Source organism: Rattus norvegicus, chromosome 2, assembly GCF_036323735.1.
Source record: "Rattus norvegicus strain BN/NHsdMcwi chromosome 2, GRCr8, whole genome shotgun sequence".
NCBI classification, from domain to species: domain Eukaryota; kingdom Metazoa; phylum Chordata; class Mammalia; order Rodentia; family Muridae; genus Rattus; species Rattus norvegicus.
In genome coordinates, this window is record NC_086020.1 from 177,275,503 (window position 1) to 177,296,587 (window position 21,085).

Sequence of the window (21,085 nt, forward strand, 5' to 3'; positions counted from 1 at the left end):
AGGGGAGAGGGTCAGCACTGGCACCTGCAAGTCCTGGATCCAAGCATCAAGCTGTCCTCTTAACTGTAGCTGCCATGTTGGACCATAGAACCTTGCCTTGCGCTCCCAAATACCTTTCATCTCTGCCCGTGATGGACGTCTCCCTCCCCTAAGCCCTTTCAATTCTCCCATAGTATCCTCTGGCAATTAATCATCTCTCACTGTCGAAACATCTCCCATTGTTATTTTAGTTTTTTTTACTGAGACATAGTATATGTACAGCGTCATGGGAGTTCTGTTAGAGTCTGGGACTGTGTATTGGTGTGTAATTATCATATCACCTTGCTAAGCACCCCCGTCACCTCAAACATTGTGCAGTTCTATGTAGTAAGAGCCTTAGTCCTTTTCTAGTTATTTTTGCAATGCACCGTAGTTGCGCAGAACCATAACTGCTCTATATAGAAAACTACAGTGAGTCTTGCTTGCCTGATTGGGTTTTGGTCTCTTGTCCTGGTCTGCCATTTGGGTCTGCATAAGGAACATTTTCAAGAGAATTCCTGTTTCCTGGTGGAGAGTTGGTCTAGGGAAATGAGCTGTGCTCTGGCCTGGGCTCTGGGGCTCTGACTCTGAACTCTGGCATAAGACATTCACCCCCCATGGGCATGCTATGTGGATGGGGTGTGCAGAAATTGTGCATTATTGATTACCTCGAAAGATAGCACTGTTTCTGTAGTCTTCCTCAGACCATGTAGAGAGCCCACACGGTGGTGCTGGAAATTCTGCCTGACCTATCAGCTGCCTTTGCTCAGGGCTCTTCCTTTGTTCCTTTATGACTGGGGGTAGCTCTTCCAGACTCACACCACTCAGGAGTATGGCAAGTCCTGACTAGACACTCTGATTGATGAGGGCGAAAAGTGCTGGCAGCCGGCACTCACTGAGCCGAGCTGCTGCCAGTACCATGATGGTTGCACAGCTCTGAGTAGCTGGGGCAAGTTCTGGACTCAGCAGACAGCCAAGGAGTGTATGCACAGACTACAGCCCCCCTAAGCCACCTGGGCTGAAGTCACAGGGAGCACCCTCTGCCCTGACCAGGAGGCCACCACAACCTTCCCCTGCCCTGGACCTCTTCCTGCTCCTTTGCTGGCCCTCTATCCAGCGACTCTTCTGCTGTTCTTGTCCCCCTCTCCTGCCCTCTCCTTGAGCTAGGACACAGAGAAGGTGCCAGGACATTCTGATTTATTCCTGATAGAGCTCTTCATAGCCAGGGACAAGAGGGGCCTAAGAATCTTCTGGTTTGTTTTAAGCTAGAAACACAAGCTGTCATGGACACCCAAACCATATAACAGTGGCCCAAAAAAGAACTACACCCAAATGACTTATGAGTGTGGAGGCAAATATTCTACACACCAGTAACTAGGATCTAGTCAGGTATCACATACATAAAACACTGTGCCCCAGTGGGGTCATTCTGGGAAAGCGAGGATGTTTTCTCCTTGAGAGCAAAGGCTCAGAACGGGCAGCCTAGGCTCAGGCTACCTGCCCCACCCGGCTCCTAGGAGGAACTGGGGATGGTCTGTCCTCAGCCCTGCTGTTTCCTGCTACACCCCTTTCAAGTGATGCTTTCTGCCCGGCCCCCTAACTCTCTCTCCCTCTTTCCTGCAGGATTCCATGTTTTCGTTGGCCCTGAAATGCCTTATCAGTTTATCCACCATCATCCTGCTTGGTTTGATCATCGCCTACCACACAAGGGAAGTACAGGTATGTCCTCCCCCGACTTCAGGTAGTAGCCCACCCTTCTGCCTTGGTCTGGGCTGAACCCACCCACCCTCAGCCCAACCTGAGAGACCAACCATCAGACAAGATGGTGTCTGAAATCTTCTCTTTGGATCTTCACAGAGGGTGTCTTGAGGCTATCCTGTGACCCTAGAACAACTAGACATTATTTCCTCTGAGGCGGCCTCATGAATGGGCATACATCTTCATGACTGGGGTTTGTGTGTGTGTGTATACACATGTACAGGAGCATGCATGTGCACACACAATACACACACACACACACACACACACAGAGAGACACAGACACATACACACACACACTGCCTCAAACACCAGCAGGGAGCCTGCAGTTTTGAATGTGGAGACTCTTCCTCTGAAGACACCAGGCTGGGATCTGCCATTTTCTAGCTAGAGTTGTGTGATGTGGTTGTGGTGGGGCCTCTCTTTCTGGCTGCCTAGGATTGATTCAGTACTCTGGGAAATATTTCCTGAACATCTGGGTATTCTTCCAACTTGGCTGATATGTAGGGAGATTGGCTCAACGTGGACTATGAGCCTAGTGTAAGATTGAGTGGACCCCAGCATCCTCTGTGGCAGTGAGTTGTCATACCCCCACCCGGCCTGCAGACTGATCTGCTCACTGCTGACCCAGGTCATCCAAGATATCCAGATGTTTCTGATCATGTGCGTGTGAATCTGGATACTCCCTCTGTCCTCTGGTCAGAGGAGCATAGACAGAGTCACATCTGGGCAGCAGGAAGAGACTGACGAAGACCAGAACCGAAGAGTCAGAAAGACTGGGGTCAAGTTTTGGTCAGGACTTCTTCTTGCTGGGTGTTTCTGGGTCTCAGCCTTCTCACCTGGAACAAGGAAACTTTATTCCAACTTTGCTGGGCTCCTGTGAGGGTAGAGTAAAAAGGTTGTGTGTATGTGTAAATGCTAGCTGACATGCTGGTAAGCTTAGGTCCTTCTGTTCTTGTTGTCCTGACACAGAGGCATCATGGGTAGCCTTCTGGTCCCTGAGAGGGACCCAGCTTCTAGCCAAGTTCTGGAGTTACTGTGGCTAGATGTATGCAGTGGTTTTAACTGAAGGTCTTCTGTAGGCCTGACTATAGGACTCTCAATACACCAGTGACATGAGGACACCCATTTAGAGGCTGGACTCTAGCTTTTGTACAGTCTTGTGTACTTAGATTGGGCTCTACTTTGAGGCCAAGTACAGAGGTTACTAGGCAAATTTCTTCATAGAGTTCTAACTGGGCAAAGCTTCTGAACTTTGTCCAGCAAATCTCTGAAAGGATCCAGTAGCATAAGTAAAGATGACCAAAGGGCCATGTCATCAGCTTCAGCCCATGTTCTGCCCTGCCTGGGGTGGCATTGGGGTGGAGTTCTGAGACTCTTCAACCCTTGGGCGTCCTCATGGTTTCATCTGTAGAGAGGCTGGGTGGGAAGTCGTCAGGCCAGATTGAAAAAGAAGAATCAAAATTCAGCTGCACCCGGGGTTGGGAGGAGGGGCAGCAGGCAGTTTCTAAGCACACGGAGGTCCTCCCAGACACCTTCCCTTTCTATTTCCGCTCCAGGCATTGTGAGGAAGGAGTAAGGACTCTGGTTCAGTCCTCTTCCCTGCTTCAGGTTCACAGACCTGACATAGTTCAACCGCAATGAGCTCTGGTCTTGGGGGCCAGGGCCAGGCTGCTGGCAGACTGTGTAGCCCACTCTCAGCTTTCGGACCATTCTGTTCCAGCCTTAACCATACTTACACTGGGTCAACACTCACGCTTTTACAGAAACGAGGTGAAATGGGTGGCTGGTCTTTCTCATGGATTATATATAATACTCTTATGTGTTGTTCTGGGATGGACCACAGGCTCTGTGCTTGTCTGGCCAGTGCTCCAATTCTGAGCTACGCTCAGACTGAAGAGTGACTTTGACTCCTGCCTCAGATACTGCAGGTTGGATGACCTTGGGATGATAATAAATCCTCAGTTTCCCACCCAAAGAACGGGAGTCCCATCACCCACCCTGCTGAATCTAAGCGGTGTGGGGATGGTACAGAGAAGAGTGCAGTTTCTAGAATTGGAAACTACTCCCGTTCTCATTCCACACACGGCTGTCCTCTAACTTCTGGCTGCATTTTGGAATACGCCAGGGGAGCCAGCCTCGTGGTCACTAGCACTGCTGCCCATGTTTCCCTGGCTCTCCTCCTGTTTCCCTGACCCAGACCCTCATCATACTGTCCCCACTGACTCCCCAGGGATGTTATGGTGGCATCTTCACCTTAACAACTCACATGCTCCCTACAGCTGTCTGTGCTATCTCTTGTCTCCTTCCTGAAGGGAATGTGAATGGTTTGGGCCGAGAGTCAGCAAGAGAGGTCTTCCCATCCGTGCTCACCTGGCCACCGTTTTCTGCACAACGGCTTTCTTGATCACTTCCGAGACATAGATGTCATTAATGTTTGCATTTCGCAAAATATTCAATGCCTGAGAGAGCTGGAAAAGACTGTTCTGGACTGAAGAGCTCTAGTTTCTTAAACCAGTTTTATTACTGTTTTGCTTGTGGTCTTGGACCTCAGTTTCCTCGTCCAGTTATCAGGGCCTCAGACCCCTGGTTTTAAATGGCCCAGTCTAAGCGTGGTTTCTCATCCTTCAAGGCCCTGGTTTCTCAGTGTGTGGGGAGGAGCTGTCCCCTGTGACTGACAGTTTCCAGGGGAAACAATGGGAATGTTTTCCTGGGGCAGGCCAGCTGCTGCTGCTGCTGTGAGCAGGGTGGGAAGGCTGTGGCTGTCTCATCTCCTGTGGCCACCAACCTAGCACACGGCCTGCTGGGCTGGCTGAGTGCTACAGTAATGGAGCTGACAGCTACGGTAATGGCTCGGGGAGGAGCACCTACCAGTGACAGCGTGCATCCAGAATGCACCCTGTTCTGCTGAGAGGAGCTTGCTCTCAGCATCCCCCCTTCTGTCCTTAGAGCATCAAGGACAGAGCCAGGTTGCCATGGGTCACTTCCGTTGTTGAAGATGCTCACCCTGCCTTGCCCCAGCTTTCATCTTTTGTGGCATTTTTTCGGAATGGAGCTTTGAAAGACTCAGGTACCTTTTATCCCCCAGGCCAGTGTATTCTGAGAAGAAAGGAAAGGCAAAAGCTGTGCAATTTGGACGCTCGCTAAAGTGGAACTGGCAGCCACGCTTGTCCACAGACATGGCACTCCTGTGTCTGCGCCTGAGGTGCCCTTGGTGTGCCCCTGCTTTATGCAGAAGGCACTGGACTTGGCGACTCTCCTGGGAGCCAGCCTGCCCTGTTCTCCGTAGCCCAGCCAGCTCCGTTATTCAGCAGGGCTTTGTGAGGCCACCCTGGGCACAGCCAGTGAGGAGCTCTTATCCCTAGAAACCCTGATATCATCGTCACTCCTCCCGGGGTTGCCAGCCTCGACTGTGTCTGGTGCTATCCTTGAAAGCAGGCTACCAGCTTTCTGATAACCTGGATGTCAGAGCAGCCCAGCTTGGGTTCAGGCCAGGCTCTGTCACCTTTTAGGGTTAGGGTGGTTAGGGTGGTTAGGGTAGGTGACCTTTAGAAGTGTTTTTTTAAACTCTCTTTTACTGTATTTCCTTCCGAAAAGTCAGACTAGTGGCAGACCGTTGTGCAGGACATTTGGACATTACAAAATTTCAGCTCAGATGAGGCCCTGGATGACTTGCCCACACGGTGGGAAGGCTGTCTGTCTCAGACACTGTTCCATTGCTGTGAAGAGACAGCAAGACCAGGGCAGCTCATAAAAGAAAGCACTTAAATGGAGGCTTGCTTACTGTTTCAGAGGCTTATAGTCCATTATCATCAGGGTGGGGAGCATGGCAGCTCACAAGGCACTGGAGCAGTAGCTGAGAGCCACATCCTGATCTGAGGGTAGAACAGAGATGGGGGGGAGGGGAGGGAGGGGGGAGAGACAGAGACAGAGAGAGGCCTGGGCATGGGCTTTTGAAAACTCAAAGCCCATGCTCGAGGACAAATTTCCTCCAACAGGGCCACACCTACTCCAACAGGGCCACACCTACTCCAACAGGGCCACACCTACTCCAACAGGGCCACGCCTACTCCAACAGGGCCACACCTACTCCAACAGGGCCACGCCTACTCCAACAGGGCCACACCTACTCCAACAGGGCCACGCCTACTCCAACAGGGCCACGCCTACTCCAACAGGGCCACGCCTACTCCAACAGGGCCACACCTACTCCAACAGGGCCACGCCTACTCCAACAGGGCCACACCTACTCCAACAGGGCCACACCTACTCCAACAGGGCCACACCTACTCCAACAGGGCCACGCCTACTCCAACAGGGCCACACCTACTCCAACAGGGCCACACCTCTTAATTCTTAAATTAAGTGCTTTTTCCTGATGACTAAGCATTCAAATATATGAGCCTGTGGGGAACATTCTCACTCAAACTGCCACAGTATCCCAAACAGAAGTCATAGAATATATAAAAGCCCAGGAGTGAAAACTTCAGTGTCCATTCAGAATGTCTCAAGGCTAAGGTCTTGGGCAGTGTGTGGGTTGGGGGGGGGGTGTCTCCATTGTGGAAGGTGGGCAGGCCCAGTGGCACTTGTTTGTCTTGCTAAGGGGTTTTGAAAGTCAGCAGCAGGAACCACAGAAAGCTGTCAACCTGAGGATATTTACATTTTAGACATACTCTGCAGTTGCCTGCAAGTGTTAGAAGAGTGGATTTCAGAGGCAGGAAGACAGTTAGAAGGTGATTACTACATCCAGGTGACGGATAGTGATGTCTGACCAGGATGAATGCAGGAATGGGGACGGAGGAGGGAACATGTGTTAGAGATGCTGAGCGAACAGAAATGACAAGACTTGGTTACCAATTAGGGTGGTTACATTCTCGGCAGGGAGAAAGGAGTCTCCCAATTGCTCGGAGAACTCAGTGCTGGAGAGCACCATTCATTAAAACTGAAAACACAGAAGGAGGTCAAGGTAGGTCTGGTGTTGGGTTGGACTCTGGCATAGGAGGGGGCCTCTGGCTGCCTTCAGCGTGGGAACGGGAGCTAATGATGTCGAGTAGTTAGGGATGGATGTGCAGGGCCAGAGAGATAAAAGAAGGGAGCAGGGCAGAGTCCCCAGAGGAACCTTGACAGGTGATAAGTAGGTGGGGGAGGAGCTGCTAGAAGACTGTTAAAGATTACAAGGAGGGAGGACAGGAAGGAGCTGTTGCTTCTGCTGTGTAGAGGGCAGGGCTGAAGAACACACTGTCCTCTCCTCGCTTTAACTTGTTCCCTGTCAGGACAGTCACTGGGAATGGCAGTGTAGGTGGGGAGGGTAGAGCGAACAGGTGGCGGCAGGGAACACAGGTAGTCTGTCTGCCTTTGCGGACTGGAGATGTGTGTTTGTGGGCTACCAGCAAGGAGCCCGCTGAAAGGGAGAGGGAATAACTAGGGGGTTAACTCTGACCCAGGATCCCACAGAGAGGGAGGGAGGAGTGCCCCATGGAGGAGGTGCTGGCTTAGACTTGGGATGTGGACAGCAGTGGGAATTCACATCACGAAGCCCCTGAGTAGAAGCGGTAAGCACCACCAGTTACAGCTTGTGTTGTTTCATTAGCTGACTCAGGGGGACAGGGTTTATCTACTCCTCATCGGGTCCTAACGGAAGCTGCCACACAGTTCTTTAGTTTCCTCTAATGTGACAGAAACATAATGGCAGTGATAAGATACGACGAGCCTTCCACTTTATGAGTTTGGAACCCAAGGGACACAAACTGAGGATTTTCATTTATTAGGTATATAAAAGTGGATATCTTTATTAAATACCAATAGGCTTTTCAGAAGTCAGGGAACTTGTTTAAAATGATAGGACATAAATTATAGTCAAGAGACAGCTTACATTGTAAACAGCTCACCCACTGTGGTGCAATTGTCCAGGAGATCCAAGCGGCCTCCTGGGTGGTCACGAAGACATGATGTGTGTGATACAGGAGGCGTTGCGGGGGCAGACTCTTTGGGGTCCTTTTGCTAAATAGGTTAGTGGCGTCTTCCCATCAGGGGACAGACAGACAGTCCGGTCTTGCTTGTTGCCTCCCTCTTCCTAGAGAAAAGAGAACTCAAATCACATTCTGAACTTAGGAGGTGACCTGGCCTTAAGAGGAAGGGTGTGACACCTGCATTCTGTGCTGATGTCTCTAAATTAGTGAGTTTACCCACTTGTGATTTATAACACTGAGCCCATCTACTTACCTAACGCTCGGAGCAAGTTATAAACTCCTGCCTCTGGGATGTGTTGATCCCCACCTTGAGCCAGCTGACCCAGGGTCTTAAGCACCATAAGGGGAGGTATGAGTCCATGTGGCAGGAAGGAGGAAGCAGTGGGGCACATCTTCCAGAGGGGCTAGGTTGGTTTCCTAGGGAGGTGAATCTGGTGCTGTAATCACCTGGAGCAGGGACCTTATATGTTGGAGACCGAGTTGGCCTGGAGCTATTCAGAGGGTTACAAGAAGAGGAGGAAGAAGTTACGCCTTTCTTCCATGGGAGCTAGAGGCTGTCTCTATTTTCTGCAGATGCACCATAGACAGTCCTGAGGGTGGAATTCCTGGCTGCTTGATTGATGCATTTGGAGTACTAGTTCTGGGGCTGAGGAGATGTCTGTTAGTAAAGTATTTGCCAGACAACCATGTGGGCCTCATTTTAGATCCCCAGCACCCATGTAAAAACTGGGCTTGAGGGTTGGGGATTTAGCTCAGTGGTAGAGCGCTTACCTAGGAAGCGCAAGGCCCTGGGTTCGGTCCCCAGCTCCGAAAAAAAGAACCAAAAAAAAAAAAAAAAAAAAAAAACTGGGCTTGATCTATTTGTAACTTCTGAAGGGAGCATATGTGTATGTATATGTGTGCGTTTCTGTGTGTGTTGGTATGTGTCCGTGTATCTTTGTGTCTGTGTGTAGAAAGGTAGATCTCTAGAGTTCACTGGCCAGCCAAGTTGGGCAAATTTAAAAGCTCCAGTTTTAGTGAGAGACATTGTTTCAAAGAATAAGGCAGGGAGGGACTAAGAAAGATGGCAGTCTTAGTCAGGGTTTCTACCGTGGTGATAAGACGCCACGATCAACAGCACCTTGGAGAGGGAAGGATTGATTTTTGTCTTACAGCTTGTAGTTCATCTTCCAGGGATGTCAGGGCAGGAACTCAAGGTAGGAACCTGGGCACAAGAGCCAATGCAGATGCCATGGAAGAATATCATTGACTGGTCTGCTCAGCCTGATTTCCTATCCCACCCAGGCACCACCCTCTGGGGGATGGGGCTACCCACATCAATCATTAATCAAGAAAAATGCACCACAGGCTTGCCTATGGGCCAGACTTGTGGGGGAATATTTTCAGTTGAGATTCCCTCTTCCAAAATGACTCTAACTTGCGTCAAGTTGACACAAAAAGTACAAAATCTAATGTTGACCTTCACATGCATGTGAAAACACACACACACACACACACACACACACACACACACACACACACACACACAAAGAAATGAACTCCCAGCTCTGAGTTCCTGGCATATGCAGAGCCTGGTTTCTCATCCTGGCTTGGTCTGAGGGCATCAGCTCAATCCTGGTCAGCACCGAGGAGACCAGGGCTCAGGTGGTTCTAGCACTGAAGAGGAATCCAGCCCGACAAGGACGCGCCGTGTGGCAGCCTCTTCTGCCAAGTGTACGCCCGCTCCTGTTCCACTTTCATTAACACTGCATGGATAGAACACAGCACACATGAGAAACAGAAAATGGGGGAGCATGTTCCAGGGACTCACCGCAGGGCTACTGATCCTGGGATCAGCCTGTACTTGCTAGGGCTGGAGAGAAGGAGGCAAGGGAGGAGAGCCAGCCATGAAGACACCCACCCATGCCTGTACTCCCAGCATTCAGGAGGAGGCAGGGAGAGCAGGGGTTGGAGGCCTGGGCCACAGCATGAGGCCATGTCTCAGTAAAAGAAGAAAGGACAGAGTGAGAGTGAGAAGGCCAGAGAGCGAGAAAGCAAGAGAGAGAGAGAGCGGCAAGAATACAGATGCTTGGGCTTCAGCAGGAGACCAGTTTACCTTCTTTGAAGGTTGGAGAGTCAGCAGCTGGCATGTTGCCGGGGTGGTGATGGTTGCATTGCACCTAGCTTGTACTCTGTAATCTGGACGTGTTCTCACAGACCTGCCCCTTCCCCATCTTTACTTTTAGCCTGCTAATCCCTCCTCTCTGGCCACCTCCAGTCTCCAAGCAAGGTGCCTGTCCAGTCTGGGACTTAGCACTAGCCCTTTGCCCTCTGCCGCATGCCCGAATGGTAGATGGTAACTGCTGGCTTTTGTCAGCCCCACTTCCCTAGATGTAGGCTCCAGGATGACAGAGATTGTCCTGGAGCTAAGGGATGTCTGTCTAGCTCATAGCAAGACTCAGCAAGAGCAGGCGGAACAGTGAGGGAGTGAACTGAACTCGGGTGAATGCATAGTCTTTCTTCTTTCTGTGGAGAAAACCCCTCTCCAAAAGGCTGGGTTGGTCTAAGCCCACAGTGCTGGGTTCTAGCCTGTGAGTTTTGTATCCCAAAGGTCTCAGTAGGTTACTCTTGTGAGCTGGTCTTGCCCACCGCTGCTCTCTGGTTAGCCTACCTCAGTCCTAGGATGTCTCACTTAGATCTGCCCCTGGCCATGAATTGCCATGATTACATCAGCCCTGATGATCAATTTCTATGTGACACGGTGCCTTTATTTATTATTTAAACACTTGAGTTTAACCCTTTTGCCTCACAGAGGACTTCTTGCCTCTGTTCCACTCATAGGTACCGAGATCCCTGCTCTGCCATGGAAGTTGGGATGAGGGGAGGGCCAGGCTTCATCTCGGCTGTCTGCACTGATGTTCACGTTTGTGTCTGGAAAATGGGCATCCTGGGTCATGCTGTTTCCTGCAGTGTGCGCTGTGTTCATTAAAGGCATGAAAACCCACATCCTGGGCATGCTGAGACTTGTCCCAGCCAGGAGAGACACGTCCAGACTTCCCAAGTCCACTTGCTGTGTGCCATTGACTATGCCTCTTTAACTGTGGAAGAGGTGTGTGTGTGTGTGTGTGTGTGTGTGTGTGTGTGTGTGTGTGTGTGTGTGTTTGCTCTCTCACTTACGTGTATACACAAGGAGACTGGAGGTCGACCTTTCTCTATCATTCTCTCTCTTATTCTTTTGAACCAGGGTCTCTCATAGTTTCAGCTAGGACGCTGGCCAGCAAATCTCCAGGATCCGCCCGTGTTGTGGAGTTACGGGTGTATAAGGCTGCCACACCCAGCTTTGATGTGGGGGCTGGGGATCTGAATTCAGGTGCTTATGCTCGACGCTTGCACAGCATGCACTGTCCTCACAGAATCATCTCTGGAGCCGTGCAAATTCCTCTTGCCAACTTTTCCCAAAGCTTCCTGGGCCCCAGGAGTCCAGGGTGGTAGGCCTCTGTCCTAGATCCTGACAGAGATCCAGGGCAAATTAATTTGGGAGGAATTATGTTTGCAAATGGAAGGTGACTTCTCTCTTTTCTTCTCCTCTCACTGGCTTGAGACAGGCCCCAGCAGCTGACTGCTGAATCCACCTGAATATAGGTTGCCTTGGAAACCACACACTTGTCTTCACCCTGGGCTATGTGAGGGGAGTGAGCATAGGATGTGTTGTTCAGGAGGTTTCAGCAGTGCAGAGTATCACCATACCCACAGGGGGACTGAGCGAGTGAGAAGGGTTTCCTATCTGCTCCCCTACCCCCAGGGCTCTGGCTCCAGTGAGCTCTGTGCTATTACATGGGAAAGGAGCTGTGTCCAGGATGTCTGGAGTGTTGGTCACTATAGCCAGATAGGTTACCAACAGCTCAACTTTCTTTTCTTTCCTTTTTTGTGGTTGTAAAGTAGATAGGTCAGGCCAAATGATCTTTGGGCTTCTGATTCTGTGAAGGTACCATAGCTGAGGGACACTTGGTGACTGGGAGATAAAAACAGAAGAAAAGTGGCTGAGAGCTTCAGAGGACAGTGACAGACAGTGCATGGTCACCAGGCTCCTGGTGGGGCCTATTTGAACAACCTTGTCGTTCTCTTAACAGCCTTGCCTCTTTCTCAGAAGCAGAATTGGACAGCTAGCTAACAGCCTCAAAGTTGCAGTAGAAAGCCATCAAAATGGCAGGCTGTTTTGCTCTGGCGTCTTGTGGTTTAAAGGAGACCTCTCTCCAGTCTTTTACAAACACAAACTGGCCAGCCTTTATTCAAAGCCTTTAAGATAAGGCTTCTTCACCTCTCCGTTCCAGCCTCCTCCTCCAAAGTCCCAGGGTGGCAAGCTCGAGCTGTGAAAAAGCCATCTCTGACTCTGTGACTCGAACACCTAAGACTTTGTCGGAGTTAACCCATCCACTGTTCGTGTTGTTATGTTGTGCATATTTGTTTGTTTCTTCGTCTCAGGTAAGGGCTCACCTGGAAGTTCAGTCTGGCCTGGAACTTGTGGCTTTTCCTGCCTCAGTCTCCTAAGAGCTGACCTAATTTTCAGAAGTATGCCACCCATACCCATTTACCTTCCTCCCTATTGTTTTGGGGGTGCAAATATAGGGGTCCTATTTAGGACTGAGCACTCAGTATAGATTGATTCTTAGTATTATGACTAGTTATTAATATCTGCATTCACTATGACCACTGCCGAGAGAGGATTCTGTGGCTAATGTTAAGCTGAGCCCTACTCTATGGATATAAGCATAACTATTTGGAAGACAGTTTAACAGCATGCCATTTAGTGAAACAACAGTAATAGGTTGTCCCCTAGGACCTGTGGCCTCAGGAGTCATGGACTTTGGACCAGTTTAGAGCAGCAGGTCCAGATTCTTTCCTGTGAACTCAAACTCAATCCCAGAGTACTTGGTTACAGCCATAAGCTCTGTGCCAACGTTGCACTTGTGGGCCCATCTCCTCTGGCAGATCAGTTCGGTAGCATGCAGGCTTGGCCTGGATTCCACCTTCTGGCATGACGGAAGCTAGTCAGCTGGAGGACAGTTTTCAAGTTTGCCCAATTTCTCTACGTCCTTCAATGAAAGCGTGTTGTATCTCCTGCACTTGGGTCTTACCATTTAGTTTTGGGAGGAGGAACCAAGAACCGTGGCAATAGCTCATATTGTTTTAAGAGCCTTTGTGATCTTCCTGACCCCATAGGGAAGTATCCTACACTTGGCGCTGAGATTTTTATTTAATAATCCATGCCCGACAAGTCTGACTACGCAGGGTATAGCTACCATTTTTAAATGGTGATCTCTCCCCATAATGGTGACAATCACCCATCAGCAATGTGTCTTAGACCTGCTCTACTGTGTCTGCTCTCCCACATGCTATGGGACCCCACTTCCCAAGGGGCATGTGCTATGACAGCGCCAGCCACCGAGGTTCTGTGCCCACTCAGAGGAGCAGTAGCCATCTCGGTAGTTGCTCCTTCAATGCCTAATCAAGGTGCTGTGCTCAGCGGGAGCTCCACTCTAAACTGGGCTAGCAGTAACTGACTCTGAGGTTTTGTAAGATTGGAAGACACTGTAGAATTTTTACCGACGGGAGACTTCTATACAATTGTCATTGCGTTATGCTGCCAAGAAAATTCTGGAAATTCTAGTTTCCTGTTGGGCAAGAATCTAGTAAAGTGACATTTTACCATTTCTAGGAGAGATGGCAAAATCAGCCCTGCTCAAATCCTTCTAACACAGGAAGAGGTGGGACCTGTCCTTCATTTCTCTCTGGTTTAAAAGACTTAGTGCAAGTTAGAAGAAATTCCATCACTCTGCCCCCTCCCCCTGTCAGAGAGGAGGGCTACCCATGGGCACTTGACCTGGGTTCAGGTTGAATTTTGTCATTTAAATTTTTTTCCCTTGTTTTTCCAGCTAGGGCTAGGGGTCCTGCCCAACTCTGCTGCTCTGAACAGATCCAGGCATAGTACCACACTGGGTCCATGCACTACTCTGACCTGGACAGTAGGGGGCCACCTCCTGGCTTCTCATTCTCTTGACTGGAGCAAAGATGGCTTCCACAGCAGCTCATTGGTTCATTCAAAGCGTGCTGTCTTCATTGAGCTGATGATCCTTCAGCTCTTCACCCAGTCCCCCTTTCTGTCATCTTTGTTGTAGGGGCATATTTTGGGGAGGGGGCGAGGGAAAGCTATCCCTTTGGTTGCCCCTGTGAGATTTCCCCCTGAGTTCCTTTTATCTCATTCAGCAGTATGGTATTTGGGGCAGTCTCAGCTTCTTGTTCTCGATGTAAAAGCCTTGTCTAAATCACTGAGATAGATGTGGAACAAGAAATTGAATCTGGGACAGTCGTTTTCTTTTGTTGGACTAAAACAGAGGGAATTCAGATAAAAAAGAAGCCCAAATATTTGCAAGTCTTTTATTCTAAAAATCAGTGGTCTCCCTTAGGCTGCAAAATCATGCTCTGCCCACCCTACCTTTCCCTATACACTTCGAGCATCTGGGAAGCACTCATTTTATGTGACTCATGCTTACTGAGCTACAATACTTAGTGCTGGGAGAGCACACTGGGCCTGGGCTCTGAAATTGGGTAAGGCATGACACTTGACCATTTGGTAAGACGGTGTTGTAACAATGTTGCTCCAACAGCCTGAGTGTTAAAGGAGAGTGTTGACACAGAGTCACATGCCCCGTGGCTCTAATATTCCTGATTGCTCCACCACAGCAGCTGGGCTTGCCCCTTGCTGCTGACCTGTGACTAAGCTTGCTACAGCCACAAAGCAGGGATCAGTAGCCAGCCTCTGTGGAGCCATCTGCCAGGTGCAGAGCAGCCACAGCCTCCGAATTCAGACCGCAAGGCAGCATCGCATGAGCGAAGGCATGACAACCAATGTCCCGGACTCCTTCCTGCTCACAGACCCCACCCCTTGCTTCTTCCAGTTTCTTCCCTGGTGCCACTGGGGCAGAAAGCTAAACGCTCTCTAAGATCCCTGTCAGTTCTCTGTGATACCACTTGTTAGAATCTACTAGAAACTGTAGTCCTTTGAGAGCCAAGCCTAGGCTACGTGTGGAGGGGGCAAGGGGCAGGCTAGGCCATGTTTACCTTCCTGCTGTTGTTAGGAATAGCAACTGTTCTCTACGTTGCCTGAGGTCTGGACAAAAGGTGATTAGTCCCCTCAGTAAGGGAGCTATTGAAGGTTCAGAGCCAAGAACCACAGGGACCGAAGGCTCTGGCCCTAAACAGACTTGTGATCTAACCTGAGCTAGACATCTTGACTTGTAGGCACAGTGAACAGCATGGGGAGCCTTCTCACTGAGGTGGGAATAGGGAGCTCACACTGGTGCTGAGGAGGAGGTGAGAGAAAGCTGGAGGAGCTCTAGCAAGGGCAGGGGAGGACCAGTAGGAGAGGGAGCCTGCTGGGCAGCTGGGAGAGGTAGCTAGGACGAGGGTTGTTGGTTTGTTTGTTTTGTTTGTTTTTTCTTGGTTGACTTATACCATATGGTCACTTTTAATCAAGACTGGAGTAAAGTCACACAGGTAAAATTTATTCTTTCTAACCTAGCAAAGATGGCTGTCAGCCATGTGTCAGCAGCTACGATGGTGACAAACTTCATAGTGCTTTTAGGGATGGGAAAGACACAGACACAGGTGTAAAGGGACTGAAGAGAAGTGAGGGTGGGTGGGGTTGGGTCATCCTGCTGAGTCTAAAATGGTGGCAGTCACAGACTGCTTAGGAGTAGGGCAAGGGTGTGCATGCGTGAGTGCGTGTGTGTGTGTGTGTGTGTGTGTGTGTGTGTGTGCCCGTGCCCGTGTGTGTATGTGTGTTAGAGAATGTCTTCAAGCTACTGTGGCAGAGATTTTAGGAAAGAATGAAAGTTCTTTCTTAGCTTATCAAAGACCAATGGTTGGCAATGAGGTAGGGAGACAGATAGATGCGTGGGAGAATTAGTTTCCGGGTCACAGGCATCGGCCTGGAATTCCAAGTTCAGGTCTGTGCTGATTGAAAACTCTCCCTCGCTGGAGACCTCCAAGACCAAAAAAAATGACAGCTACCATATGCACTTGGTTGAGAATCAGGAATGAAAAGTTCCATCTCAACCTTGGAATCCTGAGATTCCGCATCTCAACAGAACACGCCCCTGGGGCGGGGCCTTCGGAGCCCCAGTTTGTCTTGCACTGTCAGATCCTTTTGGATGCTTGACCAGAGTCCGTCCATCAGCTTTACAGGATTTCACAGGCTTGCTGTTCTCTTAGCGTTTTCAATTACCTCCACCCCAAACTACATCCCTCCCCAGCAGCCTTGGGGACTTAAAGGCGAGGTTTTGAATGGTTTCTTGCCTTCCAGATTCAAACTTGACAGTCTGACCAGGTAGCTGGGAACTGCCACTATCCCAGAGCAGCAGCGGCATGGGCTGCTGTGCAGCTGTGAGTCACCCAAAGGTAGCACGGAACAGCTTGGGTGTAGTGGGCTGGGAAGGTGCCCATGCTGGGGTCCCATAGGAGGAGGTGTGACCTGGGCAGGTACTCAGGGGCTTGGCTGTGTCTGGACCACAGAGCAAGGGGCCTACTCAGAGTTTGTTCCTGTTTCTCAGCTTCTCCAGTCCTTTTGCTAGTATTGCCTGCCCTCTTCCCTCCTTCTTTACGTGTTCTCTGTCATTCTTTCTCTCCCTTTTATTGCTTCCATACTTTCCTTTCCTTTTTTTTTTTTGTATTGAAACATGCGGTGTTTGTCGATGGGGATTGATTCTGTGTCTGCACATGCTTGTGTGTGAGTGTGGTTAAGGCTGGACTGACAGAGGTGGATCTGACTTCCTGGCTCTGGAAAAAGAGAGAGGAAGACGGTGAGGGACAGGAACTCTGAAGTAGAGAACATTCTGATCTAGATGTGCTTTGGGGGATAAATTTAGTTCTCAAGGTGGCTGCATGTCTAACTGAGCAGGAGTCCTTGGGCACCACAGAGGGGGGTGGCCATGTCATCCCTCACCTGCTGGCTCAACTTCAAGGACCGCAGGAAACCCCAGGCTTCTAAATGTTATGCAGAGCTGCAATGACGGCGGCCCTGCGCTGACAAAGATGGATACCCAGCACTAGATTTCTCCAGGCCCCTTTCTAGGTGCTGGTGGTTTTTGGAGCGCTTCGGTTTTTATGGCTGGCATATCTCAAAGAGGAAATGCAGATCAATGGCACGTACTGCCGTGGTCTCATGTTCCCGGGTCTAAATCAGTAAGATCTGAAATATTAACTGGGCTTTTATGAAGAGAGAATGAAATACGGCATGGCATGGAATATTCTAGATTTAGGATCATGAGTTTGACTGTCAACCCTGCTGCTGAGATTTGCTCTCTGCTGAATTGCTAGCTTTCTCTGAGTCTGTTTCTTTCTGTGTATACTAGACGGGGCACACACCCATGTTATGTGTATCAGCTTAGGTTACTACCAAGCCTGCCACAACAAGGGTGAGTATTCTCTGATTGCCTCTTCCTTGACAAGACTGCCTTTGCTCGGGACATGGGGGCCAATTCTTGCCTGATGTTGGTACCTGCTGAAGCATTTAATGGATCCAGCCCTTTGATGAGGTCTCTGGAGCCCTTGCTGGTCACACTCAGGGTCTTTTCTTAGCTGTGGTCAGCACACTTCTCTTTATTATCCTTCTTCCCAACGTTGATAGCCAGCCTAGGGCTGACTAGAGCTTCTTATCCTTCCTGTTAAAGATTGGCCAGTCCCAAATGCCAGACTCAGGTCCCAGATACAGGCTTATTGTCAACACACGGGGCATGGAGCCCCTCCATCCCCGCACTTGGAACTGGTTCTCCTTAGAGTGGCCTGGCCAGTGGCAGTGAAAGCAAGGACGCCTTGAGCTCAGGGCCATGTGCTGCACAAACAGGATCCTATTTAATCTTCATATTCTCCCCAATTTATTCCTATCCACTTTGTATTTGCTGCTGTAGCTTGAACCGCCACACATTTATTATCTTACATTTGGGGGATGAGGTCAGAAGTTCAAAATGGCGCCAGCAAAAACCCAAGTGTTGGCAGGACTGCTCCGGATAATCCATTTGCTTGGCATTTCCAGCTTCTGGAAGTGGCTTGCTTTCCGTCTTCCAGGCCATTAGTGGCCGGTCGAGTTTTCTCATGCTGTGTCACACTGCCGCTGACTCTCTGCCCTCCTGCGCTGTATTTCAAGGGCCCTTGTGACAGTATGTGCCCATCTGATAATGTAGGAAGGGCTCCCCACCTTCTAGACCGAGCATCTTATTGGGTCTGCATCCGCTATTTTTCCTTGTTGTGCTTTGAGAACTAGACATGAGTGTTTGAAGGGTGTTGTTCTGCTTAGCACAGCCCCCTTCTTGCAGTCGAGGAGACCAAGGCTTAGTTTCCTCATGGGGTATTAGATCCCATGGCCAGGCTTATGTGGCTGCTAAGCGGCAGACTGGAAGTAGGGCTAGAGGTGGTAGACCCAGGAGAGTCTGAGAGAAGCCCTAGTGCAGGGTAGCCCACCGCCAATGGGGAGAGGAGATGGAAGGCACCCTAGTTTGAATCCTGACACATCTTAGTCTAGAATGGGGAGCACAAACTGGCCTCCCGAGACACTGCAGGAGACACAGTGGTTCTTCAATTTGGCTGTACACTGCAATCACCCTGGGAGCTTCCAAATGATACCAGTGCTTCACCCCTGGAGAGTCAGGCTTAATTGCTCTGGGGAGGTCCTGAGCTGAGGGATTTCCCAGGCTCTCAAGCTGATTCTGGAGTGTAACAGAACCATCACTTTCAACTATTCCACAGCTCCAGCCAGTTACCCTAGTAACTACATACATTGTCTGGAGCCCCTCTCCCATTCTACCAAGGACCCCGAGCAGCAAGCCTCTCTGCCCTACTCTGCTTCCTTGTAGCCAGGGCTGCAGGCTCCCGGGCTTCGCATGTACCCAGAAGAGCCTTTGGTGATGAGTAGGTTCGGTTCCGGGTCTCTCTTATCTCTCCTGAAGGGCTGGCTTCACAACTGTATCAATTTATCCTTTGTTCATGTTAAACTCCCCTTGAGTTTAAATCCATTCTCCCAGATAGAACAGATTGGAAACACACCTCGGAGGTTCAAACCTCAGCCCTGCCAGGTTCTGATTTAGCTTGGAACAAGTTGTTTCCCCCTCTCTGTGCCTCAGTTCCCTCTCCTATACACTCAGGATACTAATAATGCTCACCTGGTTGGCGTGAAGATTAACGGCTTCGCAGATGGAGGAGATTACAGTGAAGTGTTTGCTCGTGTTACCAGTATTCTCACCCAGCCCTGTGGGGCCGGTCGATTTAAAAAAAAAAACAAAACATTGGTTCTTTACTTAGTGTGAGGTTAGGAAAGGGTAAAGTGTCTTCCCTGCTCTGAGGTAGCTTGCAGTGGAGGAAAAGGTAAATCAGTCAGATCAGACAGCTAATTACAGTACGGCATTCAATGTCGGAAGCAGATGGCGGTGAGAAATAAAGGCAGGGAAACCACAGTGCAGGGATTTTGAGGGTCATGGATGTGAAGGCACATCATTAATTCTCAGCCATAATAAAATCTTAGTGAATTTTGTCTGGGTCTGCACATTTGAACTTGCAGATTATAATACCCTATCAAGCCCCTTAGACCAGTATTGTGAATCCAGGCAAGTTGCAACAGCATTTACTCTAAAATCAAAGGTGTGAGTGGTGCTCCAAGGTCCCCCTGTGAATTTAGGTGCTCTCTGCGAGAGGACAGGTACAAGATCCTCAACAGGGTGGACCCTGTCTCCTCCTCAGGTATCCCCTGGAGAGCATCGGGAATCATTGCAGAGGTGGACATGTTGTGCAGACAAAGGGGTCATAGCAGCAATGATGAAGGGGTGTGAGAGAAAACTACATGGACGCACAGGGTGAGAGGGCCTTAAAAACGGACAGGGTGCAGGTTGCAAAGTCAGAATAAGTAGGAAGGTTACCCAGCTGTGGGGTGAGGGCAGGGAAGAGTAGGTCTTATCACGACAGCCAGAGGGAAATCAGGTGATGGGGGCAGCTTTAGAGGGAAGGGTTGCTTGCAAGGTAGAACATGTCCTTCCTGTTCCCCCTGGCCAAACTGCCAGTGGCTCCATTCGCTCATCTCTCACAGGGAGCACCGGCTTGATCAGTGTTGGCTGATGCTGCTGGCAGCTGTGGGCGTCTCTGCCAGCTGTGTGAACAGCTGTGCACCAACCCTGGGCTCTTCCATACCCTGGCTCATGTCCCATCCCTGCATGGTTGAATACACTTAAAAACAGGATCCCACACTCCCTGGTTCTAGCAGTAAAATAATGTTGCTCAGAGGAAAAGAGTATGTCTGCCCGGGCAGGACAGTGAGACAAATGTCAGATAGACGTGTAGGCTGTTCTTGTTTTGAAGATAATCTCTGTCCGAAGCAGACGGGTGTTGATGAGTGTGTAGGAACATGGTGCAGTAAGGGCTAATGACAACACCAGATCATTACTGAATGGCAGTTGTCGATTCTGACTGCTATCTCACAGGACCCACCTCTGTTGGTGCAGCCTGTGTGCTGACCCTCAGCTGAAGCCCCAAACAGGACTTCTAGAAATTGTTTACAGTAGCCAGGAGTTTGCCCAAGTGTTCACAAATCCACTAGTTTGGCTCACCCGGAGTAAGAGATGGCCCTTATTCCTGGGCTGCTGGAGTCTATAAGAGTCTACGAATAGAAAAAAGCCTGGAGCTCCTGGGTGAGCAGAGTCAGAGAGGATTTCGGAGCTGTTCCCAAGGTCCCGTCAAGACCGAAGCCCAGGGCATGTGGCTGACATGGAAATAGTGGCTCCATCCCCAGTGAATGGTGCCAGAGCCTTGGCTTGTCAGGGCACAACATAAGAAGACCCTTTCAAAGCAGCCTGTCCCTTCCAAACAATCAGAATAAGTCAAAATCAAGCATCTAGTTATAAGGCCAGGAAAGAAGTAGGTCTTGACACAACACAACCAGAAGGAAACCTCTGGATTTGCAGGGTTCTGCCTGCTGTTGGGAGCTCCATGCATGCTGGTGACAGCAGGGGTGATACAGAGACATTCTGGCTTCCTGGCGAATATGAATGTATATATTGCTGGCTGGAGGATTAGGATGACTGGGTCATCTAACTTTTTCCTGTAACATTCTAGATGTTATTTTTTTGTGTGTGTTGTATTTGTGGGTTGTGAGGTTGCCTTTCTAAAACGTGGTGGTCCATGCTCTCCGTACCCACCCTTGCACTTAGACCTCAGGGTTCCATGCCTGACTGAGCTGTTCTCTGTCCTGAGTGTCCCCGCCTGCCTTACAGTCACCAGACAGGGGATTCTACATCTTCCTGGACCCTTTCCTGCATGTTTTG

The 21,085-nt window shown here is 49.9% G+C and overlaps 1 protein-coding gene across 4 annotated transcripts in view; it reads left to right on the plus strand.

Moving 5' to 3' along the window:
- Kcnn3 (potassium calcium-activated channel subfamily N member 3) overlaps positions 1 to 21,085 on the plus strand; it is a 151,574-nt gene that overhangs the window by 48,227 nt on the left and 82,262 nt on the right. For all 4 annotated transcript variants that reach the window (XM_063282418.1, XM_017591053.3, NM_019315.3 and 1 more), the window contains one exon: positions 1,642 to 1,737. In XM_063282418.1, the coding sequence (XP_063138488.1) occupies positions 1,642 to 1,737 (96 nt within the window). The remainder of the gene's footprint in view (positions 1 to 1,641; positions 1,738 to 21,085) is intronic.